The sequence below is a fragment of the Apteryx mantelli genome, chromosome 7 (assembly GCF_036417845.1).
Source record: "Apteryx mantelli isolate bAptMan1 chromosome 7, bAptMan1.hap1, whole genome shotgun sequence".
NCBI lineage: Eukaryota > Metazoa > Chordata > Aves > Apterygiformes > Apterygidae > Apteryx > Apteryx mantelli.
This window is the reverse complement of record NC_089984.1, coordinates 28949082-28965389: the sequence shown is the minus strand read 5'-3', so window position 1 is coordinate 28965389 and position 16308 is coordinate 28949082. Positions and strand designations below refer to the sequence as shown.

General features: G+C 38.4%; 1 protein-coding gene across 4 annotated transcripts in view; it reads left to right on the top strand.

Moving 5' to 3' along the window:
- LCOR (ligand dependent nuclear receptor corepressor) overlaps window positions 1-16308 on the top strand; it is an 87631-nt gene that overhangs the window by 47219 nt on the left and 24104 nt on the right. For all 4 annotated transcript variants that reach the window (XM_067300132.1, XM_067300131.1, XM_067300129.1 and 1 more), the window contains 2 exons: window positions 1582-1869; window positions 4777-4870. In XM_067300132.1, the coding sequence (XP_067156233.1) occupies window positions 1632-1869; window positions 4777-4870 (332 nt within the window). In that variant the 5' untranslated portion in view covers window positions 1582-1631. The remainder of the gene's footprint in view (window positions 1-1581; window positions 1870-4776; window positions 4871-16308) is intronic.

Genomic DNA, 16308 nt, shown 5'->3' with positions numbered 1-16308 from the left:
TTGTGGACTATTTGGGAAGAACTTGGGAATATGAGCCATACTTAATTTAAGTATAGCACATCTCTTGGGGATTTCTTAAAATTTTGGTGTGCCATGTGCTTAGCAACAATAAAACATCCTGTAGATTTTACAGGAAAATGATTAAGTATTTACATAAACATCTCAGAATTTACAGCTACTATACTAGTGTAAGATTGCACATGGTGACTTTATAAGGTTTTAGATTTAGAAAGCAGTACTTCACAGGAAGGAAGTTGGGCTTTATATTTATCTGGAGCTCAATATGGCTGCTCGTCAAGAAACGTGCTTACTGCTGCTGTCTGGTTGGCAGGCAACTCCACGGTCAAACCTTCATGTCAGTCATCCTTTAGAGATACCTCTAAAGCAGGTCTCTCCTGTTGATCCATTTTTGTCAAAAATGGCAATAAAAGGCAAATCTAGCGCTAAAATGTGCCACAGATGATTTTGCTAATACTTCTAATAGTTCAATCTTGATAGATTACCTTTACCATTTACCTGGGCAATTTCTTTCTTTCTTTCTTTTTTTTTTTTTTTGGAAGAGGAAGTAAACACTTTCCTATTGTTCCTTCTGGAGAGCTGTTTTTAAAAATTTGTTTTGGTCTTCTACTGTACAACTTTCTCTGAATCTTTCTCCAGAAATAGAAAATCAAACCTTTACAGCCATTTCTGGAGCCTTTTTGATTTGTTACCTGATTTGGCCAGAGAACACGAGCAGCGTTTGAGGTGGAGCAGTAGGATTTGGCTTTGGTGGTTCAGGAGTGGTGTCAGCTGTGCTCTGACATCATGAATCGCTACTTGTGTAGAACAGTGATTTGTATTAATATATTTTTGTTGCCCATATCCTGAAATACCTTTGTATTTATACTCTGTTATAAATAAACTGGTTCCATTCCACATTTCTTACTAATAGGTTTAGTAATGGTTTTAGAAATAGAATTGCTTTCAATTTGGCATCTTGTTTTTTTGTATATCTGAAAGTTCTTTGGGTAGTATTTGATGCTGCATTGATTGTAATGATAGAAATGACAAAAGGAATAGATAGAATGGGATGGAAGACACTTGAACTCTTTAAGGTAAAATGTTTTGAAGTGTGTGGATCAGAACTATTGAGCTTTATTTCCAGGCAATTTTGTAGGGCACTGCTCCAACCCCCTCCCCCCTCCCCCCACCCCTGTAATCACAGGTAAGTTGCTTGGTTCTTCCATGAATAACCTGTTCTACTTTTTGTAATGAATTGCTTTGCTTGGTACTTTATGGGTCTAGTTTTCCTTTACATTTCCACCCCTCATAAAGGTCTGGTTGGATATATTTGAAGCAAAGTATGAGACTGCATATTTCGCATAGGAAACTCTTATTTTGGGGAGGTTATATTAGAACTAGTAATGCTTCTTGTTCAGGTATCCTAAGGCTAAAGTACATTTACGGAAACTATATCTCTGGCTTTTTTTTCTTCTGGATTTTTTTTTAATAAACAATGATTTTAATATAAAAGAAACAATGATTTAATATAAAAGCTGTTTTACTTAAAGTGCATCCTTAAAAAATCTCTAATGTTTGCAGACAGTCCTAGGGTCTCTGACCCCAATATTCCCCTAGTGGCCCGTGAGATCATGCAGCGAATGATCCGACAGTTTGCTGCTGAATATACCTCAAAAAATAGCTCTACTCAGGACTCCAGCCAGCCCAATAGCACAAAGAACCAAAGCCTGCTGAAAGCATCTCTGGTCGCCTCCTCTCCCACGGCTGCAACTGCTCAGAACCCTGTGCTCAGCAAACTTCTCATGGCTGACCAAGACTCACCTCTGGACCTTACTGTCAGAAAGTCTCAGTCAGAACCTAGTGAACAAGGTAGGACTGTTACCAAAGTGTCTTGCACCCTATTGCGATCCATTAGTGGCATTCTTGTCGCGAAGACAGACAATTCAGAGTCTGCACCTTTAACTAAAATGTAAAGTGGAAAAGTGGTAGATGTTGTTACAGGAAAATAATGACTAGTTTGATATGGCTGGTAGAGAAGAGACTTGTTGAAAGAATTCAGGCTCAGAGACATGAGTTTTTCTGAAGAAGGGCAAAAGGGCTGGACGTGCTCCAAACTCTGGAGACAAGTGTGCTGTTGCTGCTGGGAGCTGCAAGAAATAGTCTGCCAGATAGACTGTACACTTGCTAATAAGGCAAGGTCACGTGGTCATGAAAGCTATAATGTTGTCTATTGTTCTGAAGATCAATATATAATCTGACTGAAGGACTGATTGATTTATTTGCTTTCTGGTCCTAGTGTGAAAGCAGTATCTTTTTAAAATACTAATTCTGTGACAGCCTGGTGAAGGCCGTAAAAATGATACCCATGAATTGTACAATAGCTTCCCTGTTTATGCATTTACAAAAAATGTCTTTTTTCCTACCTTAAAAATAGACTTGTTCTGCAGAGCACAGATGAATAACTTGTAACAGTGTTGCAGGGCTTGTTTTAAATAGGAAACCTTGCTTTCTATCAGAAGTGATTTTTTAACAAGCAAATTCTGCAAGAGATTATGGTATGTGAATGTTTCTTTTTCTGAAAGTGTGGAATAGAGGTTATCATGAGAGTATCTTACTGATGGAGTTAAAATTAGCCCTTTTACCCTTCTTTAGAAATGTGTTACTAAGTGCCTGAAATCATTCTATCAAATACAGGGTAGGCTGTTCATCCTCAAGTAGAAAAGGTGCTTTAAAAAAAAAACAAAAAAGGAAAAGCCTTGTGCTAGCTAATATAGTATTGTGGGTGTCTTTTTATTCTTTGTTGTTACACTTAGTTTATGGAGTCTTTCGTAAGAAGGTTAATTTTGTGTCCCCAACAATATACAGCTTGGACATCTGGAAAGTTACCATTCATATCACTTATTGCAAATTGTCTCATCACTTCAGTTAAAATATTGCAAGGAAAGTTGTATGGTATGACTACTTTTTTTTTTTTTTTAAAGACGACCTATGCATTTATTTAGCTGATAGACTTTTCTTTGTAGCTAATTTTATAATACATGTAATTAACTAGTGTCTTTTACGTATGTATTTATAATGATCAAAACAGTTTAACATTTATGAAGTTCTTCTCTAAAAGAGAGAGACTCAGTTTGGCTTCTGCTTTTTTAATGAGAGAATTGAATGCTGAGAAAGAAAGCATATACGTATTTGTAGATGTTTAGAAAGAGGATGAATTGTTCTTTAGCTACCAAGCTTATGAAAAAGCTTCAAGATAATTTATAATGTTCGTAACACTTGTTAGGGAATTAGAGCATGCGCATATTAACTTATGCAGTAATCCATTAGCAGAAGTATTTTATTTCAATTTATATTAACGTAACTAGACAGGGATTTTACCAGACTTAATGAGTGATTTAAGAGGTCGTCCTGAAAGAGTTCCAGTGGGGCTTTCGGGTGTATTTCTGTTCTAGAGGATTGAAGGGAAACAATCTCCGTGGGGCATGAGGCTGGGTCCAGCTTGTCCTCAAAGACTCCTAGGTCATGGTGACCCTTCTGAGGGAGGAAGCCCAGATGAAGTTTCTTTGGAAGCAGTCTGTGCTATTTAGTATATCCTCTGGAAAAGAAGGAGCTGCTTGAATGAGTTACTGTATCTTGTGTCTGGATAGCACCCTATTCAAAAGAAAGCATGAAGTCTCTGCTTGCTTAAGTTTGGGTTATGGTGTGTTCCCAAATGCAGGGGGTGGAACAGCTTTCTGTAAGAGGTTAGTTCTAGCTCACTGTTTATCATCTTGTTTTTTCTCCATATGCCAAATGAGAACTTTAAGCCATCTGAAAGCCATCTTATATTGTTCGTGCATTTGGTGGTGTTTACTTGAGTTAAATGGAACGAGCAAGTAGTTCTGAAATGTCTGTAGTTTACCTTGTCAACAGGTTTCATTTGTCTTTGCCTCATAAATTCCTTGTTTCAAAGTTTCCAGGAATTTCAGATGGCTGTGCCGCTTCTCTGGCAATGATGCCTTTTTAAAATGACCAGAATTTCAAGTTGTTTCAGTGAGATGGAAGCAAGGCTTTCCTAGCAAAAAGCTCTCCCTTTTCTGTTGTCTAGAAACACATAGTTTGCATAAGGGGTTGCAGAGGAGCCTGGGTCGATGTGAGGAAGTGCCGTTAGTGTGTGTCCAGGGGAGAACGGAAGAAGCAGACTGGTAGGAAAAAGACTTTGGTATATGGAAGGAGAGAGGGAGTCAAAGTGACAGGATGGAGAGGGGAAAGGTAACAGCTTTGCCAGAAGGGGCCAGTCAGAGACATGGAGAAAAGGATGAAGCTAGCTGCTGGGTGTGGTGCCTAACTCTGTGTTGTGTGCCTGTGTGTGCTTTCACTTGAAAGCAAATTTCCAATATGAAATTCTAACGTGACCTTTCCTTCATTGATTTGGGTCAAGAATTTTTCAAATACTGGCTTAAACCCCCCAAAATCTCAGGAATTTGGAGAGTGTCTCATTTTGGGACCTCTGAGGATTAGTTACACTATAGCCTGTGTTGTATCCTGAACTGTCATTTGTATGCTCTGGCTCCTGTAAGAGATGTGCTCTTTGCCAAATTTTTCTGAGACTTTTGAGGACTATGTTGAAGCCACTTGTAACCAAATTGTGAATAAATCCAAAGCTTGGTTCTTTTTCTAAAAAAGAAAATCCATGTGCTGAGTATATTATTTTATCCCCAAAGGTTTGTTTTATCAGGGGAGAACATGGCTGGTCCTGTTTCTTCACATGCTCAAGTCATTCTTTTGTCTCTATAGACGGAGTGCTTGATTTATCCACTAAGAAGAGTCCTTGTGCCGGCAGCACCTCTCTGAGTCATTCTCCAGGGTGCTCCAGTACTCCAGGGAATGGGTAAGAGAGAGCAACTTATTATGACCTTTTAAACTGTTTTTTTTACTAAAAATTTGTGTTGTCTACCTCCTGTTAACTTTTAACTGATTTTTGGTTTTAACCCTTTGGAGTAATGTGTATTTCAATTTGGACCTTTGGCAAATACCTTTATCCCACCTGCCAAATAAGAGTTGTTGCAAGCTGAGACAGGCTTAACTTGCAGTTAAGTCTAATATCTGTTATTTTGGCCAATTTAGTATTAGCCAAGGATCTTTCCATTATCTGCTTCTTGGATTCAGTGATAAGTGATGTCTGTGGAGATGGGAGTTCAGGCAGTTAAATGCATGAAGATCTTGGCAGTATAATTTAGATTTCCTTCCTTAGGGGAAGGTTAACTAACCAAAAAGCTTTTCATTTTAGGGGTAGCAATGATTTGGGTGATGAACCAAGCTGAATTAGAGTTAAATCACTGCATGATCTTTGTTAATATTTCCTAGCAGAAATCACAACTTAAAGGAAGAAGCGGGGTGGGGGAAGTCTGGTAGTTCAGAAAGCTTTAAATACAGCTTCTTGGATTTATGATTGTATTGTAGCACTGAAGGAGTTTAAAAGACTAAAATATGTGGTGTACTACTCTTGCCTTAATTAGTTCAAGGTGTGAAAGAATGTTCTACCAAAAAAATTACTTCTAGGTTTCCTATTTCTAATGGTCATAGCTTCCATATACTTAGCAACCCTTGACTCTTAGCTAGAATTGAGGCAGTTGTATTGGAGAGGCTGACTGGGAGTAAGAGGGATTTTGGGTGTTGATGAAAGAATTTTAGTTTGAAGCTACTGTGAACAAGTAATCTTTTTAGTGAAGTACAGAAAGAGTACATGGATTAAATTATCATTTAATTGCGGGATCTAGCCTAACAATAGCCTCAAACTTTTTTTAAATGAATGCCATCCCAGGCACGCACACCCATCCACTCCCTCCTGTACTGCTAACAACTTATTTAACTTTTTAAACTGTCTTTGGAAAAATGCTAGTATCTCAGTCTTCCTCTTCAAGATTACATTTCTCTCTTAATATTTTTAGTAATACTTCAGTCCTTGCTTAACATTCAGTATTAGTACTTCTAAAAAAATTCTTTAGCATAAAGTTTCCCTACCAGCTCTTCTCTTTCAATTCAGAAAGGTTATTTTGAGCTTTATTTTCTTACGAGGACAGTAGAAGCCGCCAAGGCTGTGTAGTCTTTGTACTTTGTTTGTGTATCAAGTGAGGGCCAAAGTCCAATACACGGGGAGGACAGGGCCAGCATCTGGCACTGTCTTGATTAGTTCTGTGGATCAGGAAAAGATGTCGCATACTGGCACCTGTAGTTACTTGTGCAGGTGTGTGGTCAATGAGGGTGACTGCAGTCTGTTCAGCATCAAGGAGATCGGGGGGGACCCTCTGTCTCCTAGTTAGCTGCCAATGTGACCTTTATTTAGGTGCAGAAACACTGATGCACACTCTAATGCTAGTACATGCTGTAGAAGAGGCAGGGAATGCACGTTGTTTGAGAGAGTTACCTGAAACAGCTGCCTCTTACTCATTTCTTTTGGATTTTGTTCCGAATCCATGTTGACTCGTCACCCACTTCAACTAAGACCTATCAAATCCTGGAGGGGAGTTACCAGCATACGTATTAAGCGCTGTGTGTGTTACATGTCAGGTCCTTTCAGTGGATACGTTTTTACTCTAAAGATTTTTTCAGTCTAAATGGGACAGTCAAAACAATAATGTAGCTTTTCAATAGTGCTTATCCTATCCTTAAATAAGGCTGGTTGATCTATCTAGATGGCTTCAGACCAGTATAGTGACCCAAGGCATAAAAATATTATTGCTTCCTAGTCTCTTCATTAATTTCTGTCTTGAATATGGAAAAGTTTGGGGGTGGTTTTGGAAACTAAATAGTTTGCTGGCCAGTGTGACTCAGTTATTAGAAGGGCCTAAGCAAGCAAAATATTAAAATACATATGTTTATCTGCAGTAGTAGTAGTAGTTTGTGTCATAGAAAAAAGACGTAAGGTGAAAGGAAAATTATAAAAATGCACACCATTCTTTCTGCTATTAACCCTGTATCTGGACTAAAGTTTACAGTTTGAACTTGTGGGGAGAGGGGTTGTTTCTTCTAGCCATGCCATGTATCGAATGGGAATCAGGGGCATGTATGTATGTAACTGGTTGAGAGAGCAATTTGGTAAGTCTAGTGTAATGCAGTGTCTTTCTTTGTGGTCTGCAGTATCCCAGCTTTCATGTTTGATGCTTAATGAAAGTCAAACAGTATCTTTGAGGCCTGCTAAGCATTTTTATTTTGAGCAGCAATTCTTCAATATGATATAAATAAATATCATCCAAGGTTTCCACCTATGTGTAGATACTGCAGGTGGCAGTCATATTTGCATGTTGAATATGTTGCATTTTGGCTTACTCTTTTATTACTGTTCTTGTTTAGTGGTAACGTCACACCAGTAACACAGTTGTGTACAGATCTATGGAGATTGACTATTACTTTGTAATTAAGGTGCTATTTTCAGACGCTTGCGCGAAGTCTTTTCTACTCCGAGAATTTGTGAACCCAACCAGAGACCAGCCAACAGGTTTCATTTTTTTTTCTTTGCCCAAAAAGCTTCTCTTTTTTGCGAACAAGTTTTAAAACTGACTGATGCTGAGACTTAAATAAATAAAAAATAATAATAAAAATAAAAAAAAAAATTAGAGAAAAATAAATAACACAAAAAGTGATGTTACCCAAGCAAGGCCTTCTAATAAAGGAGTGGCCCCCTCACCCATCCCTCCCTACCTGTGCAAGTCCTGCTCACATCAGTTTCCTTCCATCCAATTAGGCGACCTGGGAGACCCAGCCAGCACCATCCGGAGGGACTACAGAGTGGTGATGGGGGACCTCCGAGAAGCTTTCAGGATGGAACCAGGGAAGGTTATGGCCACTCCACATCTCTTAAAGTTCCGCTGGCTCGATCACTCCAGATTAGTGAAGAACTGCTGAGCAGAAACCAGTTTTCTACGGCTGCCAGCCATGGGCCATCTGGACTACAGAATCATGGACAGCACTTAATATTATCCAGGGAGGCTTCTTGGGCAAAACCACACTACGAATTCAATTTCAGCCGCATGAAATTCAGGGGAAATGGTGCACTCAGCAACATCAGTGACCTTCCTTTTCTTACAGAAAACTCTGCCTTTCAAAAAATGGCACTTCAAACTAAACAGGATGGGAAAAAGGACGTGAGCCATTCGTCTCCTGTGGATTTAAAGATACCACAAGTTCGAGGCATGGACCTTTCATGGGAGTCCCGCACTGGTGACCAGTACAGCTATAGCTCTTTGGTAATGGGTTCACAAACGGAGAGCGCGCTTAGCAAAAAGTTAAGGGCTATCCTTCCAAAACAAAACAGGAGAAGTTTGCTGGATGCTGGACCAGATTCCTGGGGCTCAGATGCTGAGCAGTCTACCTCTGGACAGCCATATCCCACCTCAGATCAAGAGGGAGATCCTGGCTCCAAGCAACCTAGGAAGAAAAGAGGGAGATACAGACAGTACAACAGCGAGATACTGGAGGAAGCAATCTCCGTGGTTATGAGCGGGAAAATGAGTGTTTCCAAAGCTCAGAGTATTTATGGGATCCCCCACAGTACACTGGAGTACAAAGTTAAAGAGAGGCTGGGCACTTTGAAAAACCCTCCAAAGAAAAAAATGAAATTAATGAGGTCGGAGGGGCAGGATGTTTCAGTAAAGATTGAATTAGATCCCCAGGGAGAAGCAGCACAAAGTGCAAATGAATTGAAAGATGAGTAGGGATGTTGTAGAGTGCCAATTACTTTGCAAACTGGGTGAGCACTACTGCATAGTTCAACCACCATTGAGCGCACCTGATTCCTCTATTTACTGCAACACTCTTTCCTCTGCAGTTTAACAGAGACTTGTGTGGACGCAGGTGAAAGGTGTGCTCTGAATGTCACGCTTGTAAATTTTTCCAGCCTGGTATGGTGCAGTTCCCCCTCCTTTACCTGTCCACTAACCCCCCACCCCCCTTTTTTTCTTTTTTTTTCTTTTGCCTTTTGCATGTTTCTCTGTACTAGAGAGTTGAGTTACCTCACAAAGATTGCGGATCTGCGGAAGTGGGCACCTTGCCTGCAGAGCCTGCCTGAACTTCTGTTGTTGGATTTTTAAAAAATTTTTTTTTCATATTTGCCTTTATAGAAAAAAGTCCACTAGGTTAAACTGATTCTCTCTTAAAACCAGGCTTTTTTGATTGAGAATCAGACTGTCATTCTTCAAAATGCTTCAAAAGTCTTTTTTTTTTCTTTCCTCCTCCTTTTCTTTGATCCAGTTGATTGAAAGATTTAAGCTAAATCAAGTCATTTAGGAATGGTACCTCTCTTGAACTCAGAGATTTGTATATTAGATGGATAATCAATTGGGTCTACTTAGGCTCTCCGCTATTTTCTTTTCTAAATGAAATGTACTTACTATTTGCAGTCTGCTAGTGCTCACCCGGAGGGGAAGGGAGGGGAGGGAAAACGGACATACACTACCTTCAGAATAGGTTGGTTAATTACTTTGTAACACTACCTTCGCTGTAATTTTGTTTGATACTTTTGAAGGGTGATATTTTAGACTCACCTGCTTGAGGATGTAGCCTTATCTCACGGAAGACAAGCTTCTCATGGTCAGGAGCAGTCAGGGTACACTAAATGATGTATTAGGGTATGCCTCATTTTAACAGAACTATAGTTCTTTGTGACCTTTACACTTTTTACAGACTTGATTCTGAGTTTACTAAACTACGTGGTTCCAACAACTAGTTTAAATGACTCTAATCTGGGGAAGGGGGGGGGAGGGTATGTGTAACAAACTACTGTGATCTTGCAAAAAAAAAAACCCACAAAAAACAAAACAGTGATCTCAAACGTTACAACCTCAGTAGTCTGCCCAAATATCCACATTAGTGAAGGAGCTTGTTAATGTTCAGGGAAGAAGTAAAACACTGGTAGCCTGATTTAATTCAGGCTCTGCATCATATCTAGCTGTAATACTGTCAGGGTCGAACACCCGATGAATGGGTGTTTCCTTTTTAAATACTCCAGTTGCCAGTAGCAGGAAATAATCTCAGTCCTGCATTTTTTTGTTGTTGTTTTTATTTAACCTATTTTGATAGTGGTTTAGCACATGCTAGAATAAGCATTTAAACACCATAAAAGCACTCCGTAAACCACAAACCCGGTCTTTTTCACTATGGTGATATCTTTATCATTATATGGAGATCCAGGATAAGTTTTGTACAGAACTTTTATCTTTGATACTTTCTGCGGGAGTGGTCAGTAACTAGGTAGAGCTTACTGGACTTACTACAGTTTGACCAAATCAGAATTGCTGGTTCTTCAGGTAGAAGTAATTTGGTCTTATTCTGTGCAAAAAGTATATAAACTATCACTTTTTTTCCCACTTGCACAACCAAAAGAAGCTTTGGAATTTTTGTGTGAGAGCATTAAGGGATGTCAGTGACTGAAAGTGGTTTCTGGAAGTTCATGGGAGGAAGGCCTAGATAGCCCTAGGGGTGCTGAGGGGCCTCTGCAACGGGTGATTCTGTTGGCCTCTCCCCCTCCCCAGCAACTTAATATTTTCAAAGGTTAGGCACACCATTGCTGTCATTTTAAATATGCACTGCTCATTCTTGAAAAGAATTGGGCTTTTGGCCCCGAGTATACTTTTGTTTTTGTTTCCTTAATATATTTTAGCACTCAAAATCCTGATTCCTCTTAGCTATCTAGTTGTCGAAGCTCAGTAACAGTATATAAACTCTGCAATACATTCCAGTTTAGCTGGTGATTGCAATAAAGGTGCAGTAAAACACGTGGTTTCATCTGCTGTTGGAGGTTATGGTAGAAAGTTTGCTGCAAGTTCAGAAAAAAAAAAAATGCAACACTTAGTTTTACTGTTCAGAGAGGTTTAACCTTTTGCAGTTGTCTTTCTTTAAGCAACATGAGTTGAGTTTTATAAAACTCTTCACTGTAGTGTAAGTGGAGTGCTCATTTTACTAACCTAAATATTTTGTCTGTGTATGTTTAAGTGGGTGACAATCGTGCAGCAGAAGAATGGTGTGCCTACCCTTTAATGCTGCAGTTTTAAAAGAGAATTTGTCTTGTCATTTCAGACTGTAGGCTAAGAATTGTAAATAGATAGTGAGAAGTTGAGTACTCTTTATTTGCTTTGGTTAGAAAGTGGATTTTAAAAAAAACCAACAAACCAAACGCGTAACTTTCTCAGTTTAAATGTCCTGAGACCTGAAGATTGTAATATTCATGTCTGCAAAGCTTTTAAACACAACACTTGATCTGTGATAACTTAATATTCAGGTAATCTTTCTTTTTCGAGAAGCTTTTGAACAACCGTATTTCCTCCAAAGGTCTCTGTTTAAAAAGGAAAAAAAAGAAAAAAGTGTAGATTATTTTTTAAGCACTAATTGCATTACGTTGGTAACTGCAATATAAAATAGCCATTATTGTTTTGTGAAGCATGGTTGAGATTAGTTAGTGGTCCCTTTTTAAAATTTCATGAGCCTCTCAAAAAATAAAAACAAATTTAAAAAAAAGCTGCTGAATATTCAAAAGATATATATTTTACCTTATTGTAGGTTTTGTAAATTTAGTCTGTAATATTCAGGTGCACCTTTTAATGTTAACTTTTTGTTTCGAAGTCCCATCTAATGTATTTTTTCTGAGGTGATTCATCACGTAAGACTAGTATCACTCTAAGTGCTGCAGTGATCACTAACATTTGGTTTCATTTTTCACGACATTTTTTACAGGCGCTTTCAGTGTAGCTAACTAGTAGTATTTGAGATCATTTTAAATATATGATTGGAATTAATGTTTGTCCATTAGCATGCTTAATTTTCTGCTGACCAGCAGTTTGCATGGCCAAAATCCCTGGTTGACCATATTTTGGTGTGGGAAGGTGTGGTTCACTGCTGTCTTTGTAACAAAAGCCTTGTTTCTCATGTTATTTCTGGTAAGTGGATGCTTATGTTACTTGGATCACTTGGACAGGAGATAAGGCTTGGAATTTTTCTCCTGCTGCTATTTTGAGATCGCATTAACGTGTAACATAGACAAACTGCAACCCTGTAAAAATCGAGACATCTTTAGGAGAAGGCCTTTCGGGTATTTTTCGTCACTAGTTTTCTCTCGTTCCTGAGAACATCCATCTGATGTAGTTATTGGACTTAACAGTATTGTTGTGTGCTACGTTGATGTAGCTGGAAAAGCCTGACAGCAAGAAACTGTGAATAATATTTGTGGCAGTCTCTGAAAACTAGTTTTTCAGTCCAAGTATCATGAAGGAGAATCCCGCTCCCCTACCCCCATCCTAGAAAAGTAATTTTATATTTTGTGTGTATAAAGTTTTAAGAATCAAGTTTCATATTGTACTGAAGTTTAGATGTCGCTTGGTAAATCTTTGCTGCAGCATATAATTGACGATGAGTAAGGCTTAGTGTGGTAGGGGTCCTGGTGTGGAGTTAATTATCGTACCGTTCTGGTGAGAAAGCCCAACATGTATGAAATGTGTCCTTTTTTTCTTTTTCTTCGGACTTGTACGGTGTAAAAGTGCTTTTTTTAGAACTCTGACCTATTATAAACTATTACCTCACTTTCAGCCAGTTGGATCCTCATTCCACAGTGTTGTAGGCATTATCGTGGCCGTAATGCTTGAGCTATAAAGAGTTGAACGTTTCCGATAGGTGTTTTAGGGACATGTATTTGAATTCATTTTATTTCTGTCAAAAGATTCAGTCATTCTCTAATTTTTTTTTAAAGGCTCAAGTCACAGTTTCCTTTCGAATTTCTTATTTCTTCCTGTAATGCAGAAATTGCTGAACAAGCAATAGAGATATGCCTTTGCTTGCTTCTTGTTGCAGAATGCGTGTTTTGATGCTCGTATTACCAACCCTACTGCTAGACCTGAAGTCTAACCCTGCATTTGCATTAAAACCAGAAAGCAAATGACTTTTTAACAAAGGCACACGTATAGGATGGTGCCTCTGGTAAGGGAACACATTCGGCCTCTGAGTTCTCAAGCAATTCTGATACCACCTTTTTCTTGTGCTTTCCAGTGCTCAAGGAGATTCCTAAACACCAGAGGCAACTGTGTCTGTGTTTAGACCGGTTAGGAGCAGACAAGGAATAGTCTGTGCTTTGTCTTGTGGCAGGCCGACATTTGAGTCTAAATATTTCCTTTGTGAGAAGCCTGAAGAGTACATTGCCTTCCCCTAGAAATTCACGGGAACTGGCAAAATGATTCAGAGGCCTTCAGGTTGAGTAAGCTTTGTATAGGTTGGAACAACTTTTTATTTCTGTTTGAATTGCTTTTTATATCAGCTGCAACAATTGTTACGCAGGCAAAACTAGAATTATCATATGTTTCTTTTCAGTTTAGTTTGGATTAATTCTCTTGAGCTGTCCTTGAGCCTTAGCAGAAGAACACAGTGTCCAAGGAGTGAAGGGAACGCTGAGCAGTTCCCTTGTTTCTCAAAAACAGCGTGGTTACATCTGTAAAGTAAAGAGCTCTTTCTTCAGTGAAGACAGAATTTAACTCTTCAGTGTAAGGATGTGTACGCTTGTTGCAAGTCCAGACTCTTAGGAAGGCAAACTTATTAACTTGTACTGAAAGCTTTTTCGCAATGTTTTTATCTTCCCTGCCAGAAGTTAGAGATAGAATGGGAAGGGTTGTTTCCTACGTTTTCATGAGGATCAGAAACATACTGGTTTTCTCCACAAAATGTGTCAGAAATTAAATGTATTCTCCGTCTAGGTAAATCTTGCTTTTTCTTGGCACCAGTAGATACTGTTGACTAATATTGGTATTAAAAGCTATGCCTATAGAATTCTGTTTTGAGACTAGTTTTGGTCCTATTAAGGTTTCCACTTGCTCTTGGATTATATTAGAAACTCACTAATTAGAACCTGCAGAAACCTAAAAAATCTGTACCACTAGTTATTTGCAGTTCTGTTGAATGTAGCAAATACAATAATCACTATAGTTATTTTTTCTTATTAGCCAATATATAAATATGATGTACCATGATGATCACTAAGCAGAGAGATATTGTAGACTCAGAATGATCCATAGATGCACTCCACATGTACCAGAAAAATCTGTAAGTAGTTACAGCATTCCCGTGTCCATCTCTCTGTCTCTCTCTCCCCTGTTCTTGGGTTTGACTGGGGCCAAGTCTGTATAACCAGTATTACAGCAGCAGTTTTGGACTTCATGTCCTGTCAAATTATGCCTACATTCAGGTGTAATCCTGAAAACCTTATGTTAAGATGGCTTTATTTAATCCTCATGAAAATCTGTTATTCCAGTTGCAAAATCTGTTTTCCTGGGTTAAGTACTAGGAAGAGGGATTTTTTTCTGGCCTGTCCCGGGTAGTCATTCACCTTCTTAAAAACAAGCAAACAAAAAAACCCCCATGCTTGTCTCTACAGATTTGGTAAGTAGAATTTTGAGGGACTCAGAATGACAATTCTGCAGATAGTCTACCTGATGGAGCAGGGATTAGGACACAGACTTTGTTCTGTCTGGAGCAGGAAAAGTTAATGTCAGAAAATAATTTCTGTAATCATTAGCTAATACAGTCTAATTTAAAGTTTTCTCCTACTCGGAAGTAATGAGAACACTACTACAGCTACTAATTCAGTTTATCCACAACTTGGTGCTACGTTTCTCAGATATTTTTGCAGATATTTTTTATGCTTGCATGGAAGCATGTAAACTTTACTGTCACTATAAAAGCACTTGTCTGACCTATTCTAGAGTACCAGAAAAGGGATAAATAACTGCAGCACTTTTTCTGTTACAACACCAGAGTCTTAATTAAATCTGGTCTTCAGGTTATGAGATATTGTAAATGTACAATCTAGGATCATTAACTGCTTTTCAGGTCAGATCACAAGTTCTCTTGGGATACTAGTCCGTCTTTTAAAGAACAGTACAACAGTATATTCTGAAGCTCAGGCAGGGGATGTATACATGCCTGGTATTTTAACTAATCATTTCAATAGGCCATTTCAGGGCTTGACGTTTGGAATCTGGGATGATGGGTAGGGAAAGGGACATTTCCCAAACTGAAAAATCATTTTGGACCATTGCTTAATGTTCAGTTTGAAAAATATATCATGAGGAAAATGGGTAGGGATTCTTTCTCCCTTATGCCTTCAGGGAATGAGTAGTATTTAGAATCTCTGGCTGAAATTCAAGCCTTTTTACCATGTAAATTTTTAATATAAACTCATTGACGTGCTTTTTACATCTGAGGACTGAAAATGGATCTTAATGTTTAAGTTGTGGAATGGTATATTTCTTAAATGAAGGGGGAACATATAAAAAAAAATAGATTAGAATACCAGCATTAGTGAGCTTAAGGAATTTTAGTATGTAATAGCAAAGTATAGCAAAGTATTTGATTAAAAAAAATTAACCTTGAATTGCTAGTCTGTAACTAGGTGCATTCTAATTTAGCAGGTGAATATTCTTTACTTATTGATATATGATGGGCTTTTTGCAAATAGAAACCTTTATCTGAGTCCCATGTGTTGCTTGTACTGATGGGATGTATGCTTACAGCAGCTTACTGCTGCTTTAAAATGTATAAAATATGTTTTGAGTGTTTGCTCATAACTCTTTCTAACCTCCACTTGTTAAATTGTCAGACATTGGTATTTTATCAGTCCGCAATGTAAGTTAAACTAATGTTCTTAGGAATCCAACTTGTACACACACTGTTTAAAAAAAACCCTCAGGGACAGTTTACACACTATCCTCACTCAATTCAGGTACTTGTACTCTCTTCTTAAACCTAGCAGTGACTTGTATTTTGTTTTGCTTTTCTTTTGACGTGCTGATAGCACATCCTTGATGAATGTCAACTTAAAACTCAGTTCAGGTATCCAGGTATAACTCAGCCAAACGGATTTTAAAGCTGCATATTTACTCTCCAGCACACAGTGCCTCAGACACTTATAGTGGCATTCTGTATATTCAGTTATTACTACTGAGCAGATCGCGTGGGGGTTCCTGCTATGTATTGTAAGAAATTCCTATGTATATTATATAATATGTATTATATTATATACATATATAGTATATATGTTATCTTAAACTTATATATTTTAAAATGCCACTACTAGCCAGCGCAGCTAAAAATGAAATACATTCCCAACCGCTTCTGCAAAGCGCAGAGGTAGTTTCTTAACGTGGCTCTTGCTTCTCTTTCACCATAACTACTTCTAAGCTCAAGCACTGGTCCTTGGCTGTCTGACCTCTACATTCTAGTTATGCAATGTCTTTAGAGAATTCTGTGCACTGGCCACTGTGATGGAAACCAACGGGCCGCGAGTGCTTCGAGTTT